The sequence below is a fragment of the Ursus arctos genome, unplaced genomic scaffold (genome assembly GCF_023065955.2).
Source record: "Ursus arctos isolate Adak ecotype North America unplaced genomic scaffold, UrsArc2.0 scaffold_24, whole genome shotgun sequence".
NCBI classification, from domain to species: domain Eukaryota; kingdom Metazoa; phylum Chordata; class Mammalia; order Carnivora; family Ursidae; genus Ursus; species Ursus arctos.
The window spans coordinates 43,291,490-43,308,496 of record NW_026622919.1 but is presented as its reverse complement, the minus strand read 5'-3'; the positions used below and the strand labels follow the sequence as shown (position 1 = coordinate 43,308,496).

Below are 17,007 nucleotides of genomic sequence, written 5' to 3'. Positions count from 1 at the left end.
CTATTGACACTCCTCCTTCTAAGTTCACCTCTTTTTTTATCATCAAAGGATAAAATACCTTTTTGCAGCAGCTGGGAAAATGCTGGAAGATGTTTTTTCTCTTTCTTCTTGCTGTTCTCTTCTAGTGCAAATGGCTTTCTGTGATGTGATGGTAAGTCTTCTTTATTGTATTTGTCCTTATTTTTAGGTTTTTAGTTATTTGTGAAATGTCTGGTAGTTATAGCCCTCACGTGATAAAGGAAAACTCAAGATGGTGGCATTTTATTGGGATGTATAGGTCTTAGACTGCCACTTACAATTGTACAGTAGATTTTCCCTTTTTGGTAGGAGTTCTCTTCATAGAAATATTTTATCTCAGGATTGGTAAAGACTTCTCTGTTGATATATGCATATAAAATATATTCTGGTAGATCTCAGGCAATTTCAAACAGCCAGGCCTGAAAACTAATAATTAGTCTAGAGAGATTTTTACTCAGATGATTTTTATAATTATACCAAGGTGAATTTTACAGTTTTTCAATTTACAGAGGTATCTTGCTTTTTTCCTTGACCCCTCCCTCAATGATAGTTCTGTGTCATCCCTAGGATAGCTTTGCATTCTTTCCATTTGATATACTGATTTGGGAAACTTGCTTCATGCAAGCCAGTCTTTGGAGGAGTTTCTTTTCAACAGTCTTCAGTCAACTGAAGATTCCACTGTCATCATCATCATGTCTGTCATCCAAGTTACTTTTCATTGAGAAGGGGACTAGAGTTTGGGACATAGCTACTTAATTCATCTTAGTTTATTTTTTTTAATTGTGTTAAGATACACAACAAAATTTATCTTAACCATTTTTGTGCTTTTTAAAGGTCATATTTATTTCTTCTAAAGATTTATTTATTTATTTTAGAGAGCGAGCAAGCTGGGTGGAGGGGCAGAGGGAGAGAGAATCCCAAGCAGACTCCCCGCAGAGCATAGAGCCTGACGAGGGGCCTGATCCCAGGACCCCGAGAAAGTGACCTGAGCTGAAACCAGGAGTCAGTTGGCTTAACTGACTGAGCAACAAAGGCCCCCTTCCCCCAAAGACTTTTATTTGAGAGAAAGCAAGCACTCACGTGCTGGGGGAGGGGCATGTGGAGAGGGAGAGAGAGAGAATCCCAAACAGACTTTTCACGCCAAGCTCAGAGCTGACACGGGGCTCTCTCCCAGGACCCGTGATCATGACCTGAGCCAAAATCAAGGAGTCCGATGATGAGCCAACTGAGCCACCTGGGCATCTCTGTCTTAACCATTTTTAAATGTACAATTCAGTGGTATTTAAATACATCACATTTCTCTGAAGCCATTACCACCATCCATCCTCATATCTCTTTATGTTGTCAAACCAAAACTGTATACCCATTAAATAATAACTCCCCATGGTCCTCCCCCCCACCCAGGCTCTTAAAATATCTGTCTTTATGATTTTGACTAAGTACCTCATATAAGTGGAGTCATACAATGTTTGTGTTTTTGCGATTGGCTTCTTTCACTTGGCATAATGTCAGGGTTCATCCATGTTGTAGCATATTGCAGAATTTCCTTTTTTTAAGGCTGAATAATATTTTATTGTATGTATTACATTTTGATTATCCATTTATCCACTGATAGACACTTGGGTTGTTTCCATGTTTTAGCTATTGTGAATAATGCTGCTGTGAACGTGGGTGTACAAATACATTTTCATGACCCTCCTTTCAGGTTTTTTCAGTATATTCTCAGAAGTGGAATTGTTGGGTCAGATGGTAATTGTGTTTTACAAAATTTCTGAGGAGCGACCATACTGATTACACAGCAGCTTACCATTTTACCTGCCCACCAACAGCACAGGGTCTAATTTAATTTCTCCACTTCTCCATCAGTGCTTGTTTTCTCTTTGTTTGGGTGGTAGCCATCCTTAGTCTTTTATTTTTTTAAAGTTTTAATTAATTAATTAATTTATTTATTTATTTTTTTAAAGATTTTATTTATTTGACAGAGATAGAGACAGCCAGCGAGAGAGGGAACACAAGCAGGGGGAGTGGGAGAGGAAGAAGCAGGCTCATAGTGGAGGAGCCTGATGTGGGGCTCGATCCTGTAACGCCGGGATCACGCCCTGAGCCGAAGGCAGACGCTTTAACCGCTGTGCCACCCAGGCGCCCCTAAAGTTTTAATTTAAATTCCAGTTAGTTAAAACAGTGTAATACTAGTTTCAGGTGTACAAAATAGTGATTGAATAATTCCATACACGAGCTGGTGCTTGTCACAGGTGCACTCCTTAATCCCCATCACCTATTCACCCATCCCCCAACCACCTCCCTTCTGATAACCATCAATTTTCTACAGTTAAGAGGAGTCTGTTTCTTGGGTTGCCTGACTCTTTCCCCTTTACACGTTTGTTTTGTTTCTTAAATTCCACATATGAGTGAAATCATATGGTATTTTTCTTTCTCTGACTGACTTATTTTGCTTGGCATTATATTCTCTAACTCCATCTATGTTGTTGGAAATAGCAAGATTTCAATCTTTTTTATAGCTGAATAATGTTCCATTGTGTATATATACCACATCTCATCCGTTCATCAGTTGATGGACACTCAGGCTGTGTCCATGATTTGGCTATTGTAGATAATGCTGCTATAAACTTCGGGGTGCAGGTATCCCTTTGAATTGGTATTTTTGTATTCTTTGGGTAAATACCTAGTAGTGTGATTGCTGGATTGGAGGATAGTTCTATTTTTAAAACTACTTTTAGAACTTTTTTTTTTTTTTTTTTTGAGATTTTATTAGAGAGCGTGTGAGAGTACAAGCAGGGGGAACAGCAGAGGGAGAGGGAGAAGCCGACTTCCCACCGAGTGGAGAGCCCAGGTGGGGCTCTGCCCCAGGACCCTGAAATCATGACCTGAGCTGAAGGCTGATGCTTAACTGACTGAGCCACCCGGGCACCCCTATTTTTAACTTTTTTTGAGGAATCTCCATAGTGTTTTCCACAGTTTGCATTCTTAGTCTTTTAAATAGAGAAAGGAAAGAGCTAGGATTTTTCCTTCACTCTCTTGGTCTAAATGAGCCCTAGGGGCTCTTGACTGGGAAAAGTGGTGTTTATTTTAATCCTCTGTTATAGATTGCTTTGAGGGACTTATTTCCCACCCACCTCCCTTTTTTTTACCTCAACCAGTTGCTTTTCTTTATAAAAGACAAATTACAGCCCTACTCCTCCTGCCTGCCTTTTCTTGATAATCTGTAGCAGAGGAATTGGTAAGCCAGGTTCTCAGAATATCTCCAACTGTTTTGACTCTTGTAAATTACGACATGGTGTTGGTTCTCCTTTAGTCATATGGTGTATAGTATGCAAGGTCAGATCCCTTGTAGATACTTTAGTCTTGTTAATTGTCCCCTCCCTTTTTTTTAAACAGAGCAAGGTTGGGGGAGAGGCAGGTGGAGAAGGGGAGAGAGAGAATCTCAGGCTCAGTGCCCAGCGCTCCATCCCACGATCCTGAGATCATAACCTGATCCGAAAACAAGTTAGATGGTTAACCGACTGAGCCACCCGGGTGCCCTGTTAATTGGGAATGTTCAAATGGTATTTGGGCACTTTACCGAAGTGAGCTAACATAGGACACTATATTAAATTCCCCCTTACATATTCAAAGAACAGACCTCAGACCTTCAGGGTGATACCTTGGGTCTCAGGGGGCTTCTTTAGGGATAGATATACCTAAATTTTCTGCTAGACAATACTGGTTGCAGGGAAATAGTTCTGTTGAAATGGCTAGGAAAGGACCACAGAATCTCTGGTCCTACCTAGGGAGGGAATCCTTATCTGACCTATTCAATCAAGCCCACCAGAATATATTTGTCATAGTTTGTCTTACCATCTTTATTCTTTCATCAAATGTTTGTGTGCCTTTTGTGGCATTAGATGCGGTGCTCTTCTGGGAATATACAGATGAAGACACAGTTTATGCCCTTTTAGGAAGGTAATTCCTTAATTTTTTTTATCAAGGTAATATTTGATGTGAAGGAGAACACTGATCCTCAATACAGAGAAATGTGAACATGGATTGGAAAGCACAGGAAGACTTTACAGAAAAGATGTTTGAGTTTGATTCAGAGGGATGAGTAGTTTCCCAGAAAGAGGAAGGGTCATTGGCCAGCGTGTGGATCTTCACATAAAGCAAACCAAAGATCTCTCCAGACTTGGAGTGACAGAACCTTTTTAAGGTAGTGTCTGATACTCTGCCCCCCCTCTTTTTTTTTAAGATTTTATTTATTTATTGGACAGAGAGAGACAGCGAGAGAGGGAACACCAGCAAGGGGAGTGGGAGAGGGAGAAGCAGGCTCCCGCTGAGCAGGGAGCCTGACACGGGACTCGATCCCAGGATGCTGGTATCATGACCTGAGCTGAAGGCAGACGCTTAACGACTGATCCACCCAGGCACCCCCCCCCTTTTTTTTTTTAAAGATTTTTGGCCCTAGGGGTGATTACTTTCAGTGTTCCTGGACTTAAGAGTTTGTTTCTGTGAGCACTTTACTTGGAAAGTTAGTTGAATGTAATGATTAAGAGTTGAGGCACTTAAGTTAGATTGTTTGGGTTTTTTTTTTTTTTTTTTTTTTTTAAATTTATTTGACAGAGACAGCCAACGAGAGAGGGAACACAAGCAGGGGGAGTGGGAGAGGAAGAAGCAGGCTCCCAGTGGAAGAGCCTGATGTGGGGCTCGATCCCAGAACGCTGGGGTCACGCCCTGAGCTGAAGGCAGATGCTTAACGACTGCGCCACCCAGGCGCCCCAGATTGGGTTTGAATTCTGGTTTTACAGCTTACTAGCTATGTGGCTTGAGGCAAGTTATTCAGCTTTACATTTTTTTGTCTTTAAAGTCAGAATTAAGTTTTGTAAAGTGGCAATATTTTTTCTATGTTGGAAATAATTATGGTTATGACCCTGCATGCTTCTTGAGTACAAGATACATTAATTCTTTCAGCTAGTACAGTGCCTGCTCATTTTCCCATGACTGATTCTGAACAGTTCGCTTGCGTCTTGACCCTGGATTTCATTAGGAACTGTAGAAATTAGGCTTTGTGGTAACTTGTAGTCAGTCTAATAGGTGAAAACACACCCCCTTGTAGATTTGTACTTTGGCTTTATAAGATTATAAGACTATTGAATCTCAGCAGACTTGCTTTACCAGCTGTCAGGGACAGTCTTGGGAGAATCATATTTACTGGGATGTTGATGTAGAAATACTGTTGGCATGGGGGTATCTGTTCTGGTAGGCATTGGCATTAAGTTTTTTGGAGATAATTGTTCTGGAGGGTCAACTTGGTGGAAAAAGATGTGTTTTAAATGGGAATAAACCATGTTTTAATGCATTAAGCTTGTGTCTCTTATCATCGCAAGCATTTATTGCATCTGTTCTTAAAACAAAGGATCCTGGGTCGCCTGGGTGGGTGGCTTAGTCAGTTGAGTGTCCGACTTTTGGTTTTGGCTCAGGTCAGATCTCAGGGTCCTGAGATGGAGCCCCATGGTGGGCACCTTGCTCAGTGGGGAGTCTGCTTGAGATCCTCTCCCTCTGCCCCTCCCCTCGCTTGCATGTGCACTCCCTCTCTCTCTAAAAATAAATCTTAAAAAAAATAAAAGCAAAGGATCCTATCAATTATACTTTTAATTAAAAAAAGAGATCCCCATTCAGATGGATTCAAATAAATACTCAGATTTGAGGTAATATTAAATCACAGTATAGCTCTGGAGTCAGATGGTCTGGGTTTGTAATCTCCTGAATTTGTGATTTTGAACAAGTTTAACCTCCATATTCAGTTTACTCATAAAATGAGAATACTGCTACCTACTTCAAAGGTTTATTGAGAAGATTAAATGCATTAATACATGCAAAGCATTTGGAACAGTGCCTGGCATGATGTGTTTTATTTGTGAATGAGTTTATTGAACGAACGTATTTACACAAATACTTCAAAGAGCAAAACCAAGAATCGAAGCTAAATTAAGGTCAGGGTGAAAAATAACGGGAGTCTCCTTCTGGCAGGATAGTCCAGTAATGAATAGAGGCAAGCTGGTTTAATGTAATGGATGTCTAACTAGGCTGTTACACAGTGAAGGGGAAATGACCTGGAACCAAACAGGCTTATTAGTATGTTTGATTAAGATGCCTTTTCAGTTGGGGATATTGTAAATTTCAGATTTTTTTTTTTTGGTAACTGGTGATTTTCAGTCTGCTACCCATTGTCCCCAAACTAACTGGAAGGCCCCAAAATTTTATGGCCCAGATTTTGTGTACCAAACTGTGCATCCACACGTAGTCATTGATGCTTCTTTCTCTGGTTCGTAAGTTATGATCATAACTGTTGCAAACAGATTTGACAGCCATCCTCCATCCCAGAAATGCTTAGATCACATTGATAAAATAGTTGTTGCAAAGAAGATTTTTTGAGGGGTGCCTGGGTGGCTCAGTCAGTTAAACATCTGCCTTTGGCTCAGGTCATGATCCCAAGATCCTGGGATTGAGCCCCGCCTTGGGCTCCCTACTCAGCGGGAAGCCTGCTTCGTCCTCTGCCTGCTGCTGCTCCTGCTTGTGCTCTCTCTCTGTCAAATAAGTAAAATCTTAAAAAAAGATTTTATGAAATACTGGTTAATTTTGAGAATTTTATGCAAATATAGTTGAATTAATCCTCTGCTGATGGTAGTTTGAGGGTGTGGCCAATTTTGGGTAAATCTGAGCTTTCACATAAAGTTTTGGGATACGTTATAGTCAGGATCATGTTTCTGTTGCTGGTGTTATAAGGGGTAAGGATAACACCAAGGTTCTGGAGCTTCATTGTAGTCATAATTTGTGCAGATTGGTACAAAGCACTGGTATAGAACTCCTAGGGGTAGTAGGAAGTGCTTTCATTTCCTGACTCACGCTACTACTGTCCGTTAGTCTGCTACCTTCAGGAATGGAGAAATTCCTGAAGATGTGGGGCTAAGAGGAGTAGTTAGGGCTTTAAAAATAAAGTAAATAACTCTTGGAGTGCCTGGACGGCTCAGCTGGTTAAGCATCAGGCTCTTGATTTCCACTCAGGTCATGATCTTGGGGTCGTGAGATAAGAGTCCTGTGTCAGGCTCCATGCTGGGAGTGGAGCCTGCATGAGATTCTCTCTCTCCCCCTTCTCTGTACCCCCTCTTCAAAAATAAATGTATGTATGTATGTATGTAAATAACTCAGTAATAAAAAGACAAATAAGCCAGTTAAAAGGTTGACAAAGCAGGGGGCCTGGGTGGCTCAGTCAGTTGAGTGTCTGACTCTAGGTTTTTGCTCAGGTCAGGTTTTGCTCCGTGGGGAGTCTGCTTGTGCTTCTCTCTTTGCCTCTGCCCCTCCCCCGCTTGTGTGCACACACCCTCTTTCTGAAATACATTTAAAAAAATGGTTGGCAACGTATCTGAATATTCTCCAAAGTATTTTCCAAGGAACACACAAATGACCAGTTAAGCGCATGAAAAGATGCTCAACATCATGACCTGATACAACTTTACACGCACTAAGGTGATTTTTAAAAAAAGATTTTATTTGAGAGCGTGAGAGAGCACAAGCAGGGGGAGCAGCAGAGGGAGAAGGAGAAGCAGGCTTCTTGTTTAGCAGGGAGCCCGATGTGGGGCTTGACCCCAGGACCCTGATCATGACCTGAGTCCAAGGCTTAACCCACTGAGCCACCCAGGTGCCCCCTCCCCTTTTTATAGAAATTAACAAATGTTGGTGAGAGTACGGAGTAATTAGAATCTTCCCATATTGCTGGTAGGAATGTAAAAATAGTGCATGCCTCCTGAAAAAGAGTTTGGCAGTTCCTTCTTCAAAAGGTTACTATGATCACCCTGCAGTTCCACTCCTAGGTATATACGCAGGAGACCTGAAAGCAAACTTGCATAAATTTAAGTTCATAGCAGCATTGTTCATAATAGCCAGAAAGTGAAAATTCAACTCAAATGTCCATTAACTGATAAATGTAGAAATAAAATGTGGTATGCCCATGGAGTATGTGAAGTATATTATTAGGTACTGCCCTCTGGGTGAACCTAAAGATATGCTAAGGGATAGGAGCCAGTTACAAAAGACAACATATTACAGGCATACTTGGTGATACTGAGGGTTTGGTTCCAGACTACCTCAATAAAGCGAACATCACAATAAAGTAAGTCAGATGAATTTTTTGGTTTGCCAGTGCCTGTAAAAGTTATGTTTACAATATACTGTAGTCTGTTAAGTATGGAATAACATCATGTCTAAAAAAAAATCACATGCCTTAATTAAAAATACTTTATTTCTTAAAAATGCTAACTGTATCTGAGTTTCAGTGAGTCATCTTTTTGCTGGTGGAAGGTCTTTCCTCTGTTTGATGGCTGCTGACTGATTAGGGTGGTGGTTGCTGAAGGTAAGGGCAGGTGTGCCAACAATGAAGTTTTTCTGCATCAATTGACTTCCTCTCGGGAGCAGTTTCTCTGTAGTACGGGATGCTGTTTGATGGCATATTACACATGGTAGAATTTCTTTTCTTTTTTTTTTTTAAGATTTTATTTATTTATTTGACAGCTAGCGAGAGAGGGAACATAAGCAGGGGGAGTGGGAGAGGAAGAAGCAGGCTCCCAGCGGAGGAGCCTTATGTGGGGCTCGATCCCAGAACGCCAGGATCACGCCCTGAGCCGAAGGCAGATGCTTAACGACTGAGCCACCCAGGTGCCCCAACACGTGGTAGAATTTCTTTAAAAATTGGGAGTCAAGCTTCTGAAACCGTGCCACTGCTTTATTAACTAAGTCTAAGACTATTCATCTCAAGAAACCATTTTCTTGGGGCGCCTGGGTGGCTCAGTCGTTAAGCATCTGCCTTCGGCTCAGGTCATGATCCCAGGGTTTGGGATTGAGCCCTGCATCAGGCTCCCTGCACTGCGGGAAGCCTGCTTCTTCCCCTCCCCCTTCCCCTGCTTGTGTTCCCTCTCTCTCTGTCAAATAAATAAATAAAATCTTAAAAAAAAAAAAAAAAGAAAGAAACATTTCTTTGCTGCATTTGTAAGAAGCAGCCTAACTTCTTTGTTAGTTTTATCATGAGATCACAGCAATTGAGTCAACCTTCAGGCCCACTTTATTTTGTTATTTTTTTTATTGAGGTACAGCTTACAACATTAACATTAGTTTCAGGTTTACAGCATACTGATTCGACGACTATGCATTATGCTCTGCTCACCACAAGTATAGCTATCATCTGTCAGCATACAACACTTTTTTGTTTTTAAAGATTTTATTTATTGGAATTCCTGGGTGGCTAAGGGCGTCTGACTTCAGCTCAGGTCATGATCTCAGGGACTTGGGATGGAGTCCTGCACCGGGCTCCTTGCTCCTGCGGAGAGTTGGCTTCTCCCTCTGCCTGCCATTCTTCCTCTGCCTGCTGTTCCCCCTGCTTGTGCTCTCTCTCTTTGTCTGATAAATAAATAAATAAATCTTAAAAAAAAAAAGATTTTATTTATTTGAGAGAGAGCGAGCATGTGCACAAGCTCGAGCTCCAGAGTGCTGACACAAGTGAGGGAGGGGCAGAGGGAGAGGGAGAAGCAGACTCGCCGCTGAGCAGGGAGCCTGATGCAGGGCTTGATCCCAGTACCCTAGAATCATGACCTGAGCTGAAGGCAGATGCTTAACCAACTGAGCCATCCAGGTGCCCCACCATACAACACTATTACAGCACACTGACTATATTCCCTATGCTGTGCCTTTCATCCCTGTGACTTACTCATTCCATACTTGGAAGCCTGTACCTCCCACTCCCCTTCACCATTTTGCCCATTCCTCTACTTTCCTTTCCTCTGGCAACCACTAGTTTGTTCTCTGTATTTATGGGCCTCTTTCTGCTTTTTTGGTTCATTTATTTTGTTTTTTAGATTTCATATATAGGTGAAACCATATGGTATTTGTCTTTCTCTGTCTTATTACGATAGCACAATATCCTCTGTGTCCATTTGTGTTGTTGCAAATGACAAGATCTCATTCTTTTTTATGGCTTTTTTATTCCATTGTAGGGATCTTCTTTACCCGTCTATTGATGGACACTTAAGTTGCTTCTCTGTCTTGGCTGTTGTAAATAATACTACAATAAACGGGTGCATATATCTTTTCAAATTAATGTTTTCTTTTTTTTTTTTTTTTTTGAGTAAGTAGTCGTGGAATTACTGGATCATATGGTATTTTGTTTTTAATTTTTTGAGGAATCTCTATACTGTTTTCCACAGTGGCTACACCAGTTAACCTTCCCACCAAAGGTGCATTAGGATTCCTTTCTCTCCACATGTTCTCGAACACTTGTTATTTCTTGTCTTTTTGATATTAGCCATTCTGACGGGATATAACTCATCTTGGTTTTGAGTAGGTCCACTTTTAAAAATTTATTTATTTTTAAAATATTTTATTTATTTATTTGACAGAGAGAAGGAGCAGAGGGAGAGGGAGAAGCAGACTCCCCGCTGAACAGGGAGCCCCATGCGGGGCTCGATCCCAGGCCTAAGGCAGACGCTTAACCGACTGAGCCACCCAGGCGCCCCACAGGTCCACCTTTTTTTAAAGTTGATTTATTTAAATAATGTGTACACTCTGGGTCCCAAACTCATGACCCCGAGATCAAGAGCCTCATGCTGTACTGACTGAGCCATCAGGTGCCCCAGGTTAAGTCTGCTTCTAATTCTAATTCTTTTGCTATTTCTATCATATCTGCAGTTAATTTCCTCCACTGAAGTCTTAAACTCCTCAAAGTCATCTATGAGGGTTGGAATCAACTTCTTCCAAATCCTGTTAATGCTAATGTATTGATCTCCTCCCATCAATCGTGAATGTTGTTAATGGCATCTAGAATGATGATTCCTTTCCAGAAGCTTTTCAATTTATTTTACCTGGATCCATCAGAGGAATGAGTATCTTCGGCAGCTGTGCCCTTACAAAGTTAATTCCTTCCTTCCTTCTTTCTTTCCCTTCTCCCTCCTTTCCTTCCTTAGTAAGCTCTACACCCAGCATGGGGCTTGAACTCATGACCCCAAGATCAAGAGTCACATCCTCTCCAGACTGAGCCAGTCAGGCACCCCTCAAATGTATTTCTTAAATAATAACACTTAAAGTCAAAATTATTCCTTGATCTTGGGGATGCAGAATGGATGTTGTGTTAACAGGCATGTGAAAACATTAATCTTCTCCATCTCCATCAGAGCTCTTGGGTGACCGGGTGCATTGTCATTGAGCAGTAATATTTTTAAAGGAATCTTTTTTTCTGAGCAGTATGTCTCAACAGTAGTAAAGTCTTAACTCAGTAAACCAGGGTGCCTGGGTGGCTTAGTCGGTTAAGCCAACTGATCCTTGGTTTTGTCTCTGGTGGTGATTTCACAGTTATGGGATTGAGCCCCATGCCTGGCTCCCCTCTTAGTAGGGAGTCTGCTTGGGATTCCCTCTCTCCCTCTGCACCCCCCCAAATAAATAGATAAATCTTCAGAGATACTCATGAAGAGTATGAGAGACCATGTTGTAAGCAGACGTGCTGTCATTCAGCCTTTGTTCCCGTAAACAGCACAGGCAGAGTAGATTTAGCCTAATTCTGTTTTCTTTTTTTTTTTTAAGATTTTGTTTTTTAAGTAATCTACATCCACCGTGGGGCTCAAACTCATAACCCTGAGATCAAGAGTTGCATGCTCTATAGACTGAGCCAGCCAGACACCTGGATTTAGCATAATTTTTAAGGGCATAGGATTTTCAGAATGGTCGTTGAGCATTGGCTTCAACTTAAAATCACCAGCTGCATTAGCCCCTACCTAAACAAGAGTCATCCTTTCCTTTGAAAGTTTGAATCCAGGCGTTGGCTTTTGTTTGGCTGTGAAAGTGTTAGATAAGGCTGTTTCGTCTGTTAGTTTAACCTTTGTTAATGATGTTAGCTAGATCTTCTGAGTAACTTGCTGTAGCTTCTGCATCAGCACTTGCTGCTTCACCTTGTTACGGAGATGACTTCTTCCCTTAAACCTCATGAACCAACCTCTGCTGTCCTGCAGTTTAACTTCTGCAGCTTCCTCACCTCTCTCAGCCTTCATATAATAGAAGAAAGTCAGGGCCTTGCTCTGGTTTAGGTTTTGGCTTAAAGGAGTGTTGTGGCTGGTGTGATCTTCTATCCAGACCACTAAAACTTGCTCACTATCAGTGATAGGGCTGTTTTGCTCCTGTGTTAACTGGTATAGCACTTTTCATTTCCTTCAAGAACTTTTACTTTGTATTTACAACTTGGAAGATTGTTTGGGTTTTGGCTTGTATCAGCTTTCAGCATGCCTTCCTTACTAAGCTTAATCATTACTAGCTTTTGATTTATAGTGAGAGATGTGTGACTCTTCCTTTTGCTTGACTTAGGGGCCATTTTAGGGTTATTAATTGACCTAATTTCAGTATTGTCGTGTCTCCGAGAATAGGGAGGCCTGACGGGGGAGAGGGATAGATGGCGGAGGGTGGAGAGACATGACATGGCACGGAATGGCAGGCAGGTCAGTGGGAACAGAACACATTTATTAAGTTTGCCATTTTATATGGGTGTGGTTTGTGGTGCCCCAAAACAATTAGAATAGCAATATCAGGGGTAACTGATCACAAATCACCATAACAAATATAATAATGAAAAAGTTCGAAATATTGAGAGAATTATTGAAATGTGACACAGAAACATGTAGTGAACAAATGCTACTGGAAATAAGATGCCAATAGACTTGATTTACACAGGGTTGCCACAAACATTGTTTGTAAAAAACAATTCTGTGAAGCATACTAAAACAAGGTATGCCTGTATATGGTTCCATTTATATGGAATGTCCGGAATGGTAAATCCATAGAGATGAAAGTACTTGGTTACCTAGGGTTGAGGGAGTTGGTAGTAGGTGGGGAGTGATTGCTGATGGGTATGGAGCATTTCTTTTTCAAGTGATGAAAATATTGTAAAATTGGTTGTGGTAATGGTTGCACAACTTTGTGAATATACTAAAACTACCACTAAATTGTAAATTTAAATGGTTGAATTATATATGTGAATTATAGATTAATAAAGCTGTTATTTACTAAAACTGGACAACTGCTGCCTCTGTAGTTGTACCACAGTCGTCTTTGCCTTGGTTTTGGCTTTCTAAATGATGAGAATGCTGTATTTAATTGAATCTGGGATAGAATATCATTGAGTGCTTTAAATATATTTCAGTCCCCCATTCTGCCCCCTTATTGTAAAAATATTGTTGAAATGTTGAAAAATTTGGGGTTACCTGGGTGGCTCTGTCTTTGGGAAGCCTGCTTCTCCCTCTCCTCTGCCTGCCACTCTCCCTGCTTGTGCTTGCTCGCTCTGTCAAGTAAATAAACCTCTTTAAGAAATTTTTTTTTGAAGATTTTATTTGACAGAGAGAGAGAGACAGCCAGCAAGAGAGTGAACACAAGCAGGGGAAGTGGGAGAGGAAGAACTGCAGGCTCCCAGCGGAGAAGCCTGATGTGGGGCTGGGTCCCAGGGCTCTGGGATCACACCCTGAGCCGAAGGCAGACGCTTAATGACTGAGCCACGCAGCACCCCATCTTAAATTTTTTCTTCCTAATACTTCTTTATCTTATTTTATTTTTTAAAATGATTTTATTTATTTATTTATTTGACAGCGAGAAAGGGAACATAAGCAGGGGGAGTGGGAGAGGGAGAAGCAGCAGGCCTCCCACTGAGCAGAGACCCCGATTGATACAGGGCTTGATCCCAGGACCCTGAGATCATGACCCAAGCCGAAGGCAGATGCCTAATGACTGAGCCACCCAGGCGCCTCCTAATACTTCTTTTTTAATGTTCCAGAGTTACATTTAAAAATCCACTTTATTGAAGTATTTGTATATGATAAAATAGATCTCTTTTACATGTACAGTTAATTCTTGAACAACATGGGTTTGAAGTGTGTGGGTTCACTTACATGCGGATTTTTTTTTCAGTGAATATAGTACTGTGAACATTTTTTCTCTTATGATTTTCTTTATAACTTTTTCTCTAGCTTTATTGTAGAATACAGTGTATAATACAACATACAAAAACGTGTTAATTATCAGCAAGGCTTCTGGTCAACAGTAGACTGTTAGTAAAGTTTTTGGGGAGTCAGAAGGTATACTTAGATTTCTAACTACTGTGACTGCTTGGTGGGTCTGCCCACTCTGCTCTCCTGTGTCATTCAAGGATTCAGCTGTACAATTCAGTGTTTAATAAATCTACTCAGTTGTATAACCACCGCAGCAGAGCAGTCCTGTTACTCCTCAACTTCCTTTGCATACAAGCTCCCTTCACTTCGCCCCTATACCTTTGGTAACCACTTGTTTGCATTTTCTGTAACTTCAAAGTTTTTGGTCTGGCTTTTTTCAGTTAGCATGATTATGTAACTCATCCATGTTGTTATTTGTATCCATGGTTTATTTTTTGTTCTTGAGTAGTATTCCATTGTATACATGGACTTTTGTGTTGTTTTCATCTTGGCTGTTCAAAAGTTGCTGTGAACATTTGTGTAAAAAGTCTTTGTGAAGATATATTTTCATTTCTCTTGGGTAACAACTGGTAGTGGAATTGTTGAGTCTTAGGGTGTTCTGTGTAAGAACTACCAAACTGTTTTCCAAAGATCTTATTACCATCTTAATGTTTCTGTTAATTTCATGATGCTCCCAAAAGGATAATGTTTTTAAACATACTTCCCTAGGATTACACATTATTTAACTATTAAGCAGTGTTTCATAAAGTTACCATCTGCATCATACCTTAAGAGACTGCTTATGTTTAGAGTGTTAATGTATGACCACAGATTCTGAATCAGTAAAGTTGGAGAGCCATATGACAATATGGCATTTAGTCTTTTCTAAAAGCATAGTTTTCATTAATACATTTATTAGGTTAGTGTTCATTGAGCTGTTTTTGGTTCTTCCTCTGCATTCACATGCATTGTTTTATTTTTTTTAAAGGTTTTTAAAAAGATTTATTTATCAGCGCGCACAAGCGAGCACACGTGCAGAGGGAGAGACCTCGATCTCAGGGCACGACCCTGAGATGAAATCAAGAGTCAGACGCTTAACTGACTGAGCCACCTAGGTGCCCCTTGTTTTAAGCAGGCTCCACACCCAGTGTGGGGCTTGAACTCATGGCCCTGAAATCAAGACCTGAGCTGAGATCAAGAGTCAGATGCTTAACCAGCTGAGCCACCCAGGGTCCCCTCATGGGCATTATGCTACCTATTTTTTCCTTTACTTGGGGATCTCCTAAGATTTATCTGGGTCCCTTTCTTTGGTCGCCACCTAGTGGTAATAAATAGGAACCATCAAAAGTTTTGCTGATGAATTGAATTCATAGGAGGGTGGACAGTTTTCCTTCTAAAGGAGGAAGGATGGAAACATCCAAAGGTAAGTTTGTTTGTGTTTGTGATTAACCAAATGCTCAAATGTGTATGTTTGCTGTATGAATGCTCTTTCCTCCCATGACTTTGTAATACAGTTTATTCGTATTTACTTGGGAAATAATTTATTTGTAAGAAAATACATTTTAGAGCCTATAACCTTTTTTTTTTTTTTTTTTAAGATTTATTTATTTTAGAGAATGGTGGGGCGGGGGTAAGGGGCAGAAGGAGAGGGAAAGAGAAACAAGCAGACTCCCTTGCTTAGTGCGGTGCTTGGTCTTACCACCCTGAGATCACAACCTGAACCGAAACCAAGAGTCGGAGAACCAACCAACTGTGCCACCTAGACGTGCCTGGAGCCTGTAACTTTTTAATATTTGTGTAAACTGCCAGCTCAGTTATTTGTACCAAGAAATGGGCAGGTGTCCTTTCCTAGTTCCCTTATTTTTTATTTTTAATTTTTTTTAAAGATTGTATTTATTTGACAGAGTGGAAGAGCACAAGCAGGGGGAGCAGCAGAGAGGGAGAGGGAGAAGCAGGCTCCCTGCTCAAGGCACGGGGCTTGATCTCAGGACCCTGGGATCATGACCTGAGTCGAAGGCAGACGCTTAACTATCTGAGCCACACAGGTGCCCCCCAGTTCCCTTATTTAATGAGATAGGTCGTTCCAAACCATGCTGTGAATTACAGTAGGTACTATATGAAGTTTTGATTCCATACATCTTTTATTACAGATTCTCTTGTTCTAGGCTTTTAGTTTACTTTCTTTTACATGTTTTTAGTTTTTTACTCATTTTTTAAAAGATTTCATTTATTTGTTTGAGAGAAGGGGCAGGGGGAGAGGGACAAGCAGACTCCCCACTGAGTGGGGAGCAGCACGGGGCTCCATCCCAGGACCTCGGGATCATGACCTGAGCCAAAGGCGGATGCCCAACCAGCTGAGTTACCGAGGCACCCCTACTCATATTCTTAGTTTCAATGATTGTATGTTAAAATTCTTGCCTTTTTACACTAGCTTGACAGAAAAAAAAGACCTGTGAAGGGATATTGTGTAACAAAACTTACTTTGTAAGGTCTGATCTTTCTTTTCCTTTATAGAAATGGTGGAATCAATGAAGAAAGTGGCGGGGATGGATGTGGAGCTGACAGTTGAAGAAAGAAACCTCCTATCTGTTGCATATAAAAATGTGATTGGAGCCAGAAGAGCTTCCTGGAGAATAATCAGCAGCATTGAACAGAAAGAAGAAAACAAGGGAGGAGAAGACAAACTAAAAATGATTCGGGAATATCGGCAAATGGTGAGATTATCATATCCTAGACATCTTTAAAGAAAGATGCCTTCTTGGCGTTTGGACATTTTATTTTGAAGTTTTATTTATTTAATCTCTACACCCAGTGTGGGGCTTGAACTCATGACCTCAAGATCAGGAGTCTCATGCTCTTTCTGACTAAACCAGCTAGGGGCCCTAGGTTTTGGACATTTTTTATGTTTTGTAAGATTTATTTATTTGAGAGCGAGAGCGCATGAGCCAGGGGAGGGGCAGAGGGAGAAGCAGGCTTACCACTGAGCGGGGAA

The 17,007-nt window shown here is 41.0% G+C and overlaps 1 protein-coding gene across 2 annotated transcripts in view; it reads left to right on the top strand.

Moving 5' to 3' along the window:
• YWHAE (tyrosine 3-monooxygenase/tryptophan 5-monooxygenase activation protein epsilon) overlaps positions 1-17,007 on the top strand; it is a 52,514-nt gene that overhangs the window by 22,929 nt on the left and 12,578 nt on the right. For both annotated transcript variants that reach the window (XM_026517819.4, XM_044390836.3), the window contains exon 2: positions 16,530-16,729. In XM_026517819.4, the coding sequence (XP_026373604.1) occupies positions 16,530-16,729 (200 nt within the window). The remainder of the gene's footprint in view (positions 1-16,529; positions 16,730-17,007) is intronic.